General features: G+C 31.5%; 1 protein-coding gene across 3 annotated transcripts in view; it reads right to left on the reverse strand.

Annotated features, from left to right (window-relative positions):
• LOC123670680 overlaps window positions 1–16742 on the reverse strand; it is a 46124-nt gene that overhangs the window by 16194 nt on the left and 13188 nt on the right. The window contains exon 1 of one of the 3 annotated variants that reach the window (XM_045604203.1): window positions 11171–11473. The exons of 1 other annotated variant lie outside the window; for it this stretch is intronic. In XM_045604203.1, coding sequence (XP_045460159.1) covers window positions 11171–11259 — 89 coding nt within the window. In that variant the 5' untranslated portion in view covers window positions 11260–11473. Of the gene's footprint in view, window positions 1–4362; window positions 4593–11170; window positions 11474–16742 lie in introns of those variants that run through there. One more of the 3 variants, XM_045604204.1, reaches the window with a different exon arrangement.

Raw genomic sequence — 16742 nt, forward strand, 5'->3', positions numbered from 1 at the left:
AATCCATAGCAACCGAGATAACTGCTGACAGTTCATATGAAATTAGTTGTCAAAAATTTGCATGTTTTTTGATCGCAATCGCAATAAAATATGGAAAGCAGCAGCGATAGTGTTATTTTACATGGTTGCCGAAAAAATATTGTATCTACGCAACACGTCCGAAAATGGTTTTTTTGGACTCACAGACTTCCAGGATTCGCATACGCTCGTCCTGGAATTTTGTCTATTCGTCCAAAAAAACCATATTTTCCGGACTTGTTACGTAAATTACTATTTTCTAAAGCTTAATTTCTGTCAGAATTACAGATATTTATATTTTATTGTTTGTTTGAAAACTTTATAGGCGTACTGCAACAATTATTAACCCCCAACACGTACAATTTAAGCAGACATATCAACATAATCTAAGTTCATTTCATTTGGAAGAATAACAAATAAGTATTCTCTTAGTTGTAAAAAATCTGTGTTCCTTCTACAACACTAATAACAAATTCTCTTCGACCTCTACACTCTTAGAATCTCTTAACACACAAATATTTCATTTTCATTATACCAGTTCACATATAATCTCCTTTTAGCGTTTACACATGTAGTTCCTTAGAATATAGATAGATTATTAATGTTCAAAGTGTAGTTCACAGCAGAGTCAATTCTGGAATAAATCAGGATTTATCGGAGCAGTACCGTTGTTTCTGTTAACAAAGTGTTGATCGTGTGAATAATTCAAATAAGAGAAAGTTGCATGATTGAAGTGCAACTTGTGGAAAGAACTAATTTGGTGGACTATTGTATATGCTTATCGCTTATCATTCAGTTTAATTTATTGAAGATCGAGTAATTGGTCTGCCTATGTCTTGACGAAACTCATTAAATTTTCCCATCATTATTATTATGTTTTAACACATTTAATTTTCAAAAAAAATTTTTTCAGAGATTCTGTTTCTGAGATAAATGAGACGTTCAATACTCAAAAATCACTCTTTATAATCTGGTCTCTAGTAATAACTGTCGATTAACCCATCATTTTCCAATAGAAGGGTAGTTATATGATTTAAACATTTGACATCATACGAGTATTAAAAGTCCTTGGTACTTCAGCTTGTACAAGATTAATATGCTGCTTGACTGAAAGAGATGATAACCTCTTTAACGAGTTATTGTTATGCAGTCAATTATCCAGTTAAAATCATTCAATTATAAATTAAATCAGAAAGCAGCTACTTCCTTATACGAGCCAATTTTCCGAATGCGGAATTTGTTTAAGTGTAGACGAATATTGTAAAATTTACATGTACCTGCTTAGAAAATAAAAACAAATAAGTATGCGAGATCTACGCTTAAGATATGTCTTTGTAAAATTGTCCACAATTGTTTTATTTGAATCTTTTCAAAACTATTTTACCCAAAAGATATAATCTACATAAGAATCTATGAAATTATTCAAAGAGCTTAAAATTATTACTAAATTCATATAAACAGCCCAACTCAGTCGGTTTTGTGGTCACGGAAATATTGGTCAATTTTTTTTTTATATTCATCTTGAATTATCTATTATTTTGGTTGAAAGATCAACACATAATTTCTTTCAGAAAACGCAATGATTTCTTTAGAATTTTTATCTTAGTTGCATTATGAAGGTTGCAAACATATCAAAATGCATAAAGATTTGGGGGATACGAAAGAAGTGGAATGGAATCTTCAGAAAAATTGTTTAATATAATAAAAAGATCGATTTGATCCGAAACACAAATCTAAATGCAGAATATTCTTTCATGATCTGGTGCTGATAGATGTACATATGGCATATATAAAAGAAAAAAATAGAATCTTCCAATTATGCATCAATTATCATAATATTTCTTTTATTTTCATGAAAAAAAAAATGGCATTTTGTTCAAAAAATTAATCACGTTTTTATGGCATGTCACTTTGAAGTTAAATTTATCTACTTGTTGGTTTCAACGTAATGGTTTGAAAGTTCATGTATGTAAGGTTAAGTAGGTATACCTACATATTTTGAAACAAAATTACATGAATAAAAATTTGAACAAGCTAGCAAAAGTTTCTTTCTTCACGTCAACGTTTTTCGGATTTGTATCAAGTGATTGTATTCAGATCAGATATGTTCAATTATGAAATATACTTTCATAATTGTACACAACCACCTAGACAAATTGGAAAAGCACTAACGTGAAGTCAGAAACTAAGTGCTGAACTGTAATTGAATGCGCATTATTGGAAAGTACACACCTTGAATATCCAATACGTATCTATATATTTATAGTTGCGATACCTAATCATATCTACCCAGTCTGATATTTCAAATGCATTTATCTAGTTAAATCTCGTCTTTCATCAAAGGTCGCCAAATCAATAAATTTAAAAAGGTGTGTTATACAGGGTGATGCTATTTTGATATAGATAAAAAAAATTAGGAGATGATACTTCAATGAATGGTAATGAGGGCATTCATAACGTTTTTCACTTTTACTTCAATTTACTGCCTGTTGAAGTTGGAAAAACTCCAAAAATTGTCGAAATTCCAAACAATGAATATATTTGTCTTTATGTTAAGAATTTATTTGACACAACACTACTTGATATTAGTATATCCGATGGATTACAGTTGGAGGTAGCCTACTTGATTTTTCAACGGATTTCCTATGGTCTCTTGGAATTAACGCGAAAAGAGTCAAAACATGATTCAATTTTTTTGTTATCAAACTAACAATTTTGAACGAAAAAGTTAATAGACAAAACTTGCATACCTTTTTAATTTAATAAGAGAATAATAATAAAAGAAGAGATTTAGAACAAGAAGTTCTCTGCCACAATAGGTGTGGCAGTATGCTTTGGGTCTTATAACTAGAGACTCACGGATTGACTTGATATTCAAGTTTCTTGACTTGTCTTGACTTGATATCAAGTCAAGCTCAAAACATGTATATAATATTTTTCAATGTCAAGTCAAATCAAAGTGTAGTATCTCCTGAAATTTTTCGCATCAATTTAGAAACACCTTGTATATTTGAATCTGATGCTGACCATTCTTTTATTAGATATAGAGACAATCAAGCAATTAAATTCGGTTGGGAAGCTATATCATATATTTGGATCTGAAAGCCTACTTCGTGAGATATACATAGACGCGTTTACGGTCCAAAATAGCATAGATTCTAAGGAAAGCCATGAAAGTGCTTCTAAATAAAGAATTACATTACTAACTCGTTAGAATATTATCGATATCAAAGATTTTTAGAAGATACAACCCTGCAAATTTCAAGCAAAGATTTTTCACCAGATCTATAAATTTAGATCACTATTTTAGGTAGTATCTAAGTATACTTAATGAAATTTTATATTTTCAGTCCTAGAGATCCTGTATTTTAAATTTTTCCCAATTTTCGTTTATACATTTTCAATGTGTGTATATACTAAAATCTTATGTTAACTTTCCACATATTTTGTCTTTGCGGAGAATTTTCTTGCTCAAACTCTGCTCAAGGTTCGGATAATGGTCTGGGAAGTTAAGTATTCTCTCTGCATAATACCCCGATAATTGAAACAAATGTCAATATGATATAGGCTCTCCGCTCTTAATAGAATTTTTTGGTAACTCTTAACATGCTCTTGTGCACATGAAATTTCCTTTCGGTTTATCTATTATTCTCAATGATAAATAATTAAAGAAAAATATCTATACCTCTTGAAGTTTTCACAAATTATGTTCAAGAATGTGTATAATCCAAAAATCGAATGAAATATCCTCCACGTCCGTCGTCCAGAGTTTTTCTCGGGAATTAAAGCAGTTATTCCTATGAAATCAGGTACAGAAATCAATTGCTATGACGCATTGATCCTTCTATCTCAAGAATACGATCCCCGAATTTTTAAAGCAAATACATATTCAAGGAAATAAAAATTTTAAAAATTCAATAAACATGAAATTGATAAAATGCATTGCTATGATGACACTGAACATAATATTTTCTACCTAGCTCTTTGTATCTCGGAATTTTTTTGAATATATTATGTCCCGATATGATCATCATAATAACACACTTAAAAACGAATAGCGATAGCTCAGGGGTTAGCGTACTAACCTTTGGTGCGAGTGACCTTGGCTCAAGTTCATCTTGATTCGATTTTTCTTTTCATTTTGTTAACCGCTTTTTCATAGAATTATTTGCGATTTTCTACAATGAATTAATAAACCATATTGTAAAATTTGCACTGTTTTTTGTACTAAATTTTTATGCATTCTGAAAATCGACATGGTATTGCGTGGTATGAGTACTTAGTGAATGCAGAAGTCTATTATATTTTTCCAAAAAGAATCATTGACATATTTATATATCTCACCTCAACAAAGGATTTCGCCCATATGATTTCCGTACGTGAACAAAAGGAATGCAAGAGAACAGCATATTTGTACATGTGAAGTCACTATCCTCACTATTTCATGTCGAGAAACTAACTAGAAATCATTTCCACTCGGCATGGAGTGAAATATCGCCGAACAACTCACAGCACAGGTATGTTTACATGTAATTCAATGAAACAAGCTATTATCTCAAACACTTTTATGTCAATATCAAATAAAATATCTACGTTTAAGACAAACAAAACAAAATAAATGACTTTTGTGATGGCATATACATACTTATTTTTTTTTAGTTTGAAGCCGGTAATTCTTCATTTGAAAATTGAACGTAATATTCATTATTAATTTTTTTATCCCTGTGCAAGTGAAACTAGAAAATTTTTCCGTACATTCTGTCAATAATGTACGGATAATTTATTTTCCTACTAGCTTTTCGAAAGTATTACTTTCCATACGAATTGAAGTTTGGAAAAAAGTACTTTTCCAAATTCGTGCGGAAAAAAGCCCTGCTATTTACTTTCCGCACGCATGTGCATGCGGAAAGTGAAAGCAAGGGTTTTTTCCGCACGCAAATATTAGAGTCGCATCAGTCATAAAATTTTGTCTCGATGCGCCAATCATGAAATTCAAACGTTTCTCTATGCGGCTGAGAGCACAAAAATATAATTTCTTAAAACGTCAGTCGGTATCAAGACCAAAACTCTCCGTGAAAGTGTTTCATTTACGCTAGTAAGAAAAAGATGGTTGCCAACTCATGTGGAAAAGTATCATTTTCCACACTTGTCAGGAAAATAACTATATTCATAATTTTCCTTAACGGGATTGTCGAAATTCTTTTTGTCGTTTAGTTTACAAAATTGCCCTTTGATATACTCACGCGGAGTCAGAACGTCATCTATCATCTATCGTCAGGATATTTACCTAGCTTTTCTACAATAAATTATTTGGCAATTCATTTCAAGTGTGTTTTACTATGAAAATATAAACTAATAATCTATCAAAAGTTTTGCATTTTATGTCAATTATTGAAAGAAAATGAATTTCTAGTGAAAATATCCGGCAGACTCTTTTCTCATTCATTCAGCTTGCCTTAAACACATTATTTCTCATTTCATTTCAAGTGTGTCCAACGATGAAAAAATAAACTAAGAATCTATCAAAAGTTTTGCATTTTATGTCAATTATTGAAAGAAAACGAATTTCTAGTCAAAATATCCAAATATCTTATTGGAAATACATCGTATCTCCCTAAAAAGGCTCCGGCAGACTCTTTTCTCCTTCCAAAATTTAAATTATTACTTCGAAGCATTCGCTGCAAGTACTGAAGTCTTTTGAAGATTTTTTGAACAATCCAGCTTTCTGGATAAGGTACTCACTATTGCCAAGACGGTCTGATAAGATTGATAAGTTCTACATAAATTACTCACTTCATATAATAATAAAGGATTTTTCAATAAGAGGTTTCATTTTTAAATAACAAAAAACGTTTATTTTAGGAGAAAAGAATGAATGTATGAATGTATATTTCATTGTGAAAAGGAGGAGGCGAATGAATGAAATGTCAAATTTAGTTATCGAAACATCAAAATTTAGTATATTTCTGAGTTTTACGGAAGTCACAAACTGCTTCACATAGTTAAAAATTGCGGTTTTTCCTCATTACTGTAAAATTCGTTAGTGTAAGAATATTAATATTTTATCGCAATAGGCGATGCTTTGAGTTTGGATGAGTAATGCACAATTACTGTTTCATTGACCAGTTCTTGAAAGCTACTTCCTCATCGCAGTATCAAACTAATTCAATTTGTCCTCTTCCTGATTGATATCAATTTTAAATACGATCCTTGGAGAATTGTCCATATATCGTCTTATCTAGGACGAGGTCAGTATTGCAATTCAAGTTCAATATCATTGAATGATAATTATTGTTTCAATTGCATTTCTTGTTTTCTTTTAAACCGTAACATTTGTTTCACAACCAAACATCTAGAGGGAACTCTGAAGGTCAACTAGTTCGAAGAAGTTTCAAACATGTGATAAGCTTTTTATCTTAAAATGTTTTAACAATGAATATTCGTGTAGGTAGAAATGTCGGAGAAATTTGTTGAACTTTTATTAATAACCAACTGATAAAGAAACTTGGAAATGGAAATTGAAGCAGTGATTTCGATTAAAATTTTATTTAGGAAATATGAACTTTTTTGACATATTATCTATCCAGTCTACAATATAGAATTAAAAGTTCGTTGATTCATAGTCTGAGGTCAGACACGATTAACCACAAAAGCCACATATCTAATCAAACAATAACATTAGATACAGAAGCGGAGAAAGCTTCGCGAATTCTTCTTGGAGAAAAACAATAGATATTTTATGCTCTGATCATTTCATCGATTTAATCCTTCTATAATTTTATGGCTGTGCAGAATAATCAGAAGTTTTATGTACATTATGTTCTAAATTCCGCATTTAGCCTAAAATAATTGAAAATAGTTACTTTTTTAAAGCAGCTTTTGAGAAAAAATTAAATAATTCAGCGAAAATAACTGGCACAGAGATTATACATTGGGGATAAGGAAATATTACGTTTTTTCACGATATTCTGCTTGAATTTTCTAAGGTTTTGATGAAATTTGAATGAATCTTGAAATTGTTATTTTATACATCTCTTGAAAATTCTGGGCTAGGAAAATGATGTCTGCAAACTTATTCAATAATTTCAATATGATTGAATGAGGTGCAGTTGGATTTGAAAAAAGGTTGCAGACATCTGAGTAGATCTTATGAGCGATAAATATCGATGAGACATTTTCAGATGAAAATATGCAGTCGCTTTTTAAACTCTTAAGAGTCAAAATAAATTTTTTTTCAATATTTTCATGATCCTTTTTTGGCTTATCTTTAATTCTCTTTGAAACTGTATGCCTAGAAGTGTACCTTCTGCTTGTCACAGACTCCGTACAAAAAATGAAATGCACAGCATTTTGAAAACTATTCATTTTAGGCACAGCATGCCTCAAAAAAAAAATAAGACTACTCACTAGGATATCTGACAGCCAAAAAATTCATGATATACTATTTGAATAAGTGGACTTATTGATATTTTTATTTTTCAAAAATTGCAGTGTTGTTTTCTATAGTTCTGTAGTATAGTTCTTATGTGATAAGTTTGTGATGTACGAATTGATATCACTTTCAAAACTTTTCAGACCTCTTTGAACTACTTTTGGGGTAGGTAATTATTTTGTCAATCATAAGTTGTATTCTCCACTATGGTTATGGAAATTTCTAGATAAATGTCTACTTACAGTATCTTTTTTTGTGTTCGATTGAATTTCAAATGATAGGAGTCACGAATGGATATAACGTTTATTACAATATCCATTTTGTGTCCAGGAACTAGTCAATAAATAAAACAGAAAACTAATATTCTTAATATCTAATCGATAAACAGCAGGTTAAAGAGGGCTGAGGTCGTTGTCCTACGAATACCGGTTATGATTAATTTATTAGCATTTCTCATAAATTACATAATCCTAAGTAGGCCAGGAAAGAACATAAGTATCAGTTGGTTTATTCTTTCTAAGGAAAAATCTTTGGGATAATTTTTTGAGATCTAATTTTCCATTGATACGTATTGAATGTGTAGTTTCAAAAATCGAATGAACAGAAAGTCTTAACTCTGCTCACCATTTATGTTCAATCTTTATAATTATGATAGACCCAAATAATTAATACTTATTATCATGTGATGAGAATCAAACTGGATTGAAAGAACTGAGGATGACGTCAATTTGAAGTAAACATGCGCGTCACTTGCATTTTCGTTCCTCCTCATGTGTTTTGCATTTTCATATTTTCAATTAATTGATTTAATATTCTATTCTAGTATCCCCTGAATGGTTTGATTGAAATTATAATGAAAATATTCGCTTTCATATATTGATTGTTTATACTTCTAAGTGACGTCACTGATGCCATATTGCATATAAATTCATTTTTACTTTTCTATCTATTTGCCATTTTATTGAGGAATACATATTTATGCGAATAGTAAATATCCTAAATCAATAAATTTTTGATGTTTGATGATGGAATAACTACTGAATTTCACGTGGAATTCAAAAATGCAATAATATGTAGAGTCTTATTATCTCAAAAATGACTTCCGGTTAGACCATCTATGAAATGTTTTGAGGATGACGTGCTACTCCATGTGAAATTTTATGTTGACGTTACGTTATGTACTGTTTGTTTGTATTTGTTTTCTATCCCGACTCTCCTAGGTCTCTGTAAAATCGACTAGTAAATCACCCTATGTATACAATTTTTTTCTGATGATTCAATGTTCAATGCACTGCATTCTTTATAGATTTCGAATGAATCAAATTAATCAAAAAAAAAACTTTATTATTATTATCTTGTCTACACTATTGTCTTGTCTATTCTTGTCTACCAATGTTTTAAACTTTATTCATTTCATTTTCAGAAGAGAATTTTTTTCAGTCCTTTTTATTTTTTTGTCTAATAATTTTATTTATAAATTGAGTTTTATCAAAAAAACTCAGCAAGGGATCTATCATATATCGCCGAAGCTCTACAATATAATACCTGATTTCATAAAGCGGCAAAAATTCACTTGAAAGAACACAGTTTACAAGAGTTTTTTGAATTACACGTATGATTTTTGAAATTAATTTATAATTCGAAAACGCATTCAGAATAATCATAATTATACTGAAATTATTATTTATCTGGTACTTTTCGTTTATTATTTTTTGTACGTATTGGGGTCATTAGTAATCAAGCCTTCATAAAGCATAATTCCCTTAGAAAACATTCGAATGGTTTACACATGCGAGAGAAATTAATTAATATTCATTTTACGTTTTACAGAATATAATTCTCTCCATACCGTGTTATCAATAGTTAAAAACGAATTAAATCTAATAAGGAATTTCCTGTTCCGATGTTTGTTGAATGTTACTCGTATCCACCATCAAGAAGATGAAAATGGATGTGAAAATATACATTTCAGTCATTTGAGAATTCTCCGAATTATGCGAACAAATATCAATATTATTTTTTGGTGGTAAATCTAATATGTGTGAGTAATAAAAGATTATATTGATGCATCTAGGGTTTTGTCTATGGAAAATATTCTTTTTAATCTGTTTGTTTTTCCACGATGGATTAAATTTATTTTTATTTCAACAGGGTGTTTCAAAAAAAGATGAACCTGTCTCTAGGATAGGAGGAAAAATTAAAATAATGGTGGTTTGCTCAGTAAAAAATTTCCGTAACGCCAACCGTATTCAAGATGATAGTCGATGAACAAAAAAATATTTTACACATACCTATTTCACTATTTTGTCGAAACTACTCGCAACATTGTGATAAAATTTTATGCGAATATATTTTGGAAGCTGGTACATCTCATGAATTTGTATTGATATGTGGCTCTCATAGAAGGCGATAGTTACACGGTTTATACCAAGAAGTATTGAACATAACTTTTTTTTAGGATAGATTTATTAATAAAACTTTTCCGTGAGCTTAAACATCATTCAATTTTATACCGAATGTTACAGATCAGGGAGCTTTTAAAATATGGAATTCACAACCATACCAACCTCAAAATGGATTATTATTATTCTCCTCAACTAAAGCAGCCAAAATAATGAAATTCAGGATAAATCTTGCTACTCTAACTATTAGGTACTGTAAACATATACTATGAAAATTTGAATCGGGTGGATCTTAAGATTGTAAATTTATACAATATCCCAGTACTTTCCAAATTAAGAGCAATATTTTTTATAACGAAAATTTTTTAAATCAATTTTGAGAAGTGAAAAGTATGAGTATGAAGAGTTTGAGACGCACCTGATTAAAATTTTCATAGTATGTTCACAGTACTAGTTTGATCTTCTAAGTAACGAGAGTTATACCCATTCCTACAGTAATGAACATATAGTATACGCAATTTTTACATGTCCCCAACATGGTTAGATTACGTTTTCGGATTGTGATATATTTTCAAATCCACAATTTTACTACATCGTTATGAATTTATATATTATATTGAATGAAATATATTTACCTATTTGAGTGATTCCCGATTAAATATGCAATTTTAATATTTGGAATCCTATATTTTCCCTAATTGTCGAATTTAAAGTGAGCGGAATATTTAGATATTATTCTGTATATACCTGCTGAAATCCAAGGTTTGACAACTTTTGCCCTCTAAATGTCATCGGTGGTTTCACGTCGTTTGGAGCGCTGAAATTTGTTTTCTGAATTTCTGATATACTTAGATATTTATTTCAATATAGTTTGAGTTAATATGAAACGTTGATTCACTATGGAACATAAGAAATGCGTTCTTTGTGGAGAAACTCGCGAATTGAGTGAAATATCGTATCACTGATATGTTTTCACTTCCGCGCGCTTCATGTCAAATTTGATAGTTCATGTTGGGGACAAAATTTGCTTACTGAAAATGACATATGCTCCCTCTATCTATGTTTATCACTCTGAGGTCATACCAAATTCCAGGATCATTGCTGCGCTTCAGTTCCGGAGGAAATAAATTGAATCCATCTCAAGGATCATATCTTTGAGGTCGAAAAACATTTCTCAAAAATAAATTATTCGAACTTTTGATCGTAGAAAACGGTGGTGAATTATTGACTACTAATTCTGGGACAGCCTATAATGGAGTAAAAATCTACATGTATAAATGTTCCACGTCATTGCTTCTCTCAGTTTTTTTGTACATACATGTTGCTCCAAGCCTCTTTCGTCGACCCTAGGCTCTCGATATCAGGCTCCCTGGAGTCCCTGCGGCATGCCTGAGTGTTGAACGTCATTTTATACAATTTTTTCAAGAAACAAAGACGCACATGTCATAACAAGATTCGCAACACCGACCTAGTCAGGTTACCATATGTATATAAATATAAGAGAGAAACTATCACGGCGAAACTATAGCGTGAGTTCACCCGAGTAGAAAAGCGAACCGACTGAGAGTTTCGAGTCGAAGCAGGAGATCCACCGAAGAGCCGTCGTCTACGGAGAGGTCGTCCACCACCTGGCTGGCACCGCTTACCGGTAGGAGATAACACGTAGGAGTTGGGACGGTCTCCTGCGATAATGGGTGATTCACATGCAGATAATGGATGTACTGGGAAAAAAAATCAGTGCAAACTTCACGCGCAATGGTTTATTTCCTTTTACCTCGAGACAAAGCGCGACTTGAAATTTTTACGATTTTTATTATCTAGCGGAGTTTGAACCCTGAGTTAATTGTTGTGAATTTCGTTTGATACGTTCGCAAATATTTGGTGAGGATTTTGTGGTGGAATAGTTATTTATTATACAAGTGCAGAAGGCATTGATATTCTTCCACGAGTTTTTGAATGAACGAGTGGTAGAATGAGCCTTCTGTGCGAGTATTATACATTATTTTCTCAAATTTATTGCATTTTTATTGAAATTAATGAAATATTTCCATAATTAGCATTTAGTGATTTTTGCATAGAAAAATGTTGGTTGGCAGAACTGATTTCTTTAAGGCAAATTGATGAATTGACAGATAAAGCCGTGGCGGAAAGTTCGGAGTACCAACATATAATAATAAAATATAACCATAAAAACTTTGCGTTTCTGATATATTCTCGGACGATTTTGTTCCACAAGATGTGGAAGAATGAACGGAATAACCACAGAATTGGAGAAAGTATTGTACCGGGTTTTTCACCATAATTTGACCCCCCTTTAACTTTGTTACTAAAATAGGTACAAAAAAATGTTTTCTACAGAAGTTTCACGAAATCGAATAGTGTTTTTCAAAATAATTTCACAAAATGAAATATATACAGAGTGTACAACATATTGAATGCAACTTCATTTTTTCAAAAGGAACACCCTGTATATTTTTCTATATTTGACTAGCTCTTCCTTTCCTGATTACGAATATATAACAAATGTTTGGTCTACCTCTCATTCTGAGTACCACAGAGTTCCAAATTTTAAGAACCACCTGGCAAGCTAAGTAACCACTTTTCAAGTGGTAGGCTGCGATAACTCAAAATGCCCTATTTTGAGATATCTTGTTGGCAACGATATGACATATAGTCAAATTGCCAACGAGATAACTCAAAAAAGGGTATATCTTGTTGGCAACGATATGACATATAGTCAAATTGCCAACGAGATAACTCAAAAAAGGGTATTTTGAGTTATCGCAGCCTACCACTTGAAAACTGGTTACTTAGCTTGCCAGGTGGTTCTTAAAATTTGAAACTCTGTGGTACTCAGAATAAGAGAGATAGACCAAACATATGTTATATATTCGTAATCAGGAAAGAAAGAGCTAGTCAAATATAGAAAAATATACAGGGTGTTTCCTTCGAAAAAATGAAGTTGCATTCAATATGTTGGACACTCTGTATATATTTCATTTTGTGAAATCATTTTGAAAAACACTAATCGATTTCGTGAAACTTCTGTAGAAAACATTTTTTTGTACCTCTTTAAGTAACAAAGTTAAAGGGGGGGGGGGGTCAAATTATGGTGAAAAACCCGGTACCTATTGAGTGTTGATATGTAGAAAAAAATTATGAAGAGCATTAATTTGACGTCTGGGGCTTTTGAGCGCTCGTTCATTGTTGTCTATTAATTTATTATGATTAGTGGTTTGAGGTATTATTTTACATACAGCGTGCCAAAAAGTGAAACAACAAGCCCATAAGCCAAAGAATCATTAAGGAAAATCCTCGCGAAGTCGATTTTCATTTTCGAAATCAAATTACGCTATGCTTTTTTTTGATTTGGTATAGAGCCATAGTGGTCAGAAGTTCGAGACCCGGTTCGGGAAAGAGTTTCTCGAAAATTTAAACAAACAGCCCTACGATCAAATTGAAATTTAGAAATTTTTTAAAAAAAAGTTGAACGTAAAATTTTGTGAGGATCGCATCATCAGAAGAATACGAAAATATCAATCCCAAAATCTTTACTTCTAGTTCTAATTTTACATCTCATTATTGAGGGAAAAATCCTGGGCAGGCGTGGTCCAGGAAGAAGGAGAACATCGTGGTTGAAGAAATTGAGGCAGTGGTACGGGAAATCTACAGTACAACTTTTTCGAGCTGCTGTCAATAAAGCAATAGTTGTCAACATGATAGCCAACATGATGACCAACGATCGTTAAACGGTCATGGTACCAGAAGAAGAAGAAGAAGTTCTAATCTAATGACTCGATTGATATAAATTTTTTATATTTTATCTTTGCAGGCAAAATATCAATATTCTTCTTTCTCGGATTTTTAGAGATGTGATCAACAACATATTCCATGAAACTCGATTTCGATCTAATCGGTAGTTTCAAAACGACCAGAAAAACAAATTCGAATGGCCATTTTTATGGAATCCCTTGTCAGATTTTTCCCATTAATCACTATGAAAGTTACAAATTTATAGGTTTTTCTGGACCAGAAATAAAGGCTAATGAAAGCTGCAGAACATTCAATACAAGAGCTAGCAGGTGTCAAAAAAAATAGGGAAATTTTCGTGAACAAATCACATACGAAAATTGATGGGGAAAGGGGTATAAAAGAATTTATTTGCGAAAGTGTAAATAAGATGTCGAAAAGTATTTCGTTTTGTATGCGTGTGTTTGATTTCAGTCAGTTATTAATTTTTTTTAAATATCTAAAATTTTTCCCTTCGGTATGCTCCCCTTAGAAGGCGCCCCCACAGGTTAGAAATGCTGCCTTGAGTCATGATACTGAGAAATTAAATTCATTCAATATGAATTTATGAATTATTCGGAAAAACACAGTACCGCGTTTACTATGATCGAAAATTCCAGATATTCAATAGCTCATAAAATATTAATACGAAGTGTGCCATTATTTCAAATGAGCTTGCTTGAAAGAGTATTCATTGTAGATTCTGAGGAGAATAAAACTTTTTGAAAATTCGATGTACAAGGTGTTTTACAAGATGTGGAGTATAGAATATAATTTTTTCAGTCCGGACCTACACCATCAACAAGTTATTAAGTGCAAATATTACTCATTTCCTCAATTTTTCATGAAAATCCATGCTGGCGTTCAAAAGTTATGCCGATTGAATGTTTTCGATAAAATACATAAAACAGCCTGTATCTCTTGAACTAATATAGTTAGGACATGTTTCGAGCACTGATTCAGACTCACCAAAATGTCCTGCATCTGCCCTGAAAGCTTGTACAATCATTCGTGAAACACCCTCATATATATGTATATCTTACAAATAAATCAATAAATTTATTTATTTTTCGCTATGAATGTAGTCCTCTGCCGAAATCACACACTTAGCCCAATGAAAAATCCAGTGGCTATTTGAGTTTTGGAAGAAAAAAAAAGTCTGCCGGAGACATATCAGGATAATGCGGTCTGTTGACTTTGAGCTTTTGGTCAGAAATTCGATCACGATTAAATGGAGCGTTATCGTGTTTCAAATTCCATGCACGTTTTCATTCTATTAATTTGATATTTTATGAGTAATTTGCACTGTCAAACGTGAAATATACATATGTAGCATCAATAATTAAACTGGAGTTTTTTTTTTATCGCAAAGTTCTGACTCTACTAGTTCGTCTAGCAAAAACTATACGTTTTCACTAGCTGAAGCGTAATATCTCAAGATTTTTTTCACTATAATAGTGTAATATCTCAAGATTTTTTTTACTATAATAGAGTTATTTTGTAGAGAAATATTTAATTTTTTAATTAGAATTTAGTCAGAAGTAAACATTTTTGAGGAGACTAATTTGTGTTTCTCCCATGATTCCAAAAAGTTGATAACGAAAAATTGTTCCTAAAACGTATTATAAAATAGGAGAGTTGTGATGAAATTAATAAAATATTTTCTAAAATATCCATATTAATAATAATTATGCCACATGATTGGTTTGGAGTTCAATTCGTTGTCGTCAAATATTATTAGTTTGTGCTTGAAATCGAAGCATTTTTGAGCACTCGATCCCTGAATAGATTGGTCTATCACTTCGTCATTTGTAATTCTAGAAATTTGGGCCAGAAATGGTCTCAAACAATTCAAGGTTGGGCTCACTGATGACAAATCCATAGAAAATTCAAAAGGAAATTGGAAGAAAATAATTCCGGAGCAACAGATATTGTCGGGTTGAGATCTTGTGTGTATATTGTATAATATTTTAAGCTTGTATTGATAGAGTCTTCAGAACCCATATTTCCCTAACAGATCTGGCTAGTAGTGTAGGTTGAATTTTATTTCATTTATGTGAATAATCACTTGAATGTTCATGCCGAATTTAATGAGGATCCTATCATCAGAATTCTTCATCTAGATTAAATAACTGACAAATAAATACTTCATAATGAATCGCATAATAGTTCATTGGTCTCAAAAATGGCGCATGAAACAACGAGAAAAATGTCTGACACCAAGTCAGTTTTTTTTCTCAAATTTTTGGTTTGATCTGATTAAATGTTTCTACAATTTAAGAAGATCCTCTAAGCCTACAATCAACCTCATGTCCTTTATAACTGCATATTTTCCCAATGGCAAAGGAGATATATTTAAAATAATAATATCACAGCTTGGCTGCCTTCCAGTCCAAAAAATTCTTACACAATTGACATTATAAACGAGGTAATCAGTAACAGGGTCGGATCTAAAATTATGCACTTAAGGTTTTTTAAAAATTAATGATAATACACCAATTGGAGAGAATAACCTGACAGAATTATCAGAGATATTTTTGAAAAGTATCTGGTTACATTCTGAAAAATCTAGAATGGAATCCAAAATACTTCAGTTACTTTCTCAGACGCTTGATGAATTAGGTACTATTTCAGTTTTTCATTAATTAAAACCGACTTTAGTAACATCAGGTGCATGATTAGCAGTACCAACCGTGTATTTTTGGTGGAGTATCTCAGATACTTTTTCTTGTGTGAAATACTTTCTGGATAAAGTTCTATTTGAAAAATGAAAGGAAATGGCAAGATACAGTGACGTAGATACTACTACAAAGTAACTAAGAAACGTTCATCTGACAGCTCTATTGAAGAATTATGAAATTAAGGAATTTATTAACATTATTTAAAATGTTTATTTTTTTTTACTAGTATTAAATTCGAGTCTATTAGAAAACACTACAATTTCATGGAAAGTACAATTGTTCCTATACGATCAAATAATATTTCCAATTCCATAATCCCACTACCAAGGATTAATGCAAATTTTATGTAACAGTTTATTTACCGTTATTCTCCTCGTATTTCAACTCAGATATTTAATAAATCTTGATATGTCATAATGC

The sequence above is a fragment of the Harmonia axyridis genome, chromosome 1 (genome assembly GCF_914767665.1).
Source record: "Harmonia axyridis chromosome 1, icHarAxyr1.1, whole genome shotgun sequence".
Taxonomy (NCBI): domain Eukaryota; kingdom Metazoa; phylum Arthropoda; class Insecta; order Coleoptera; family Coccinellidae; genus Harmonia; species Harmonia axyridis.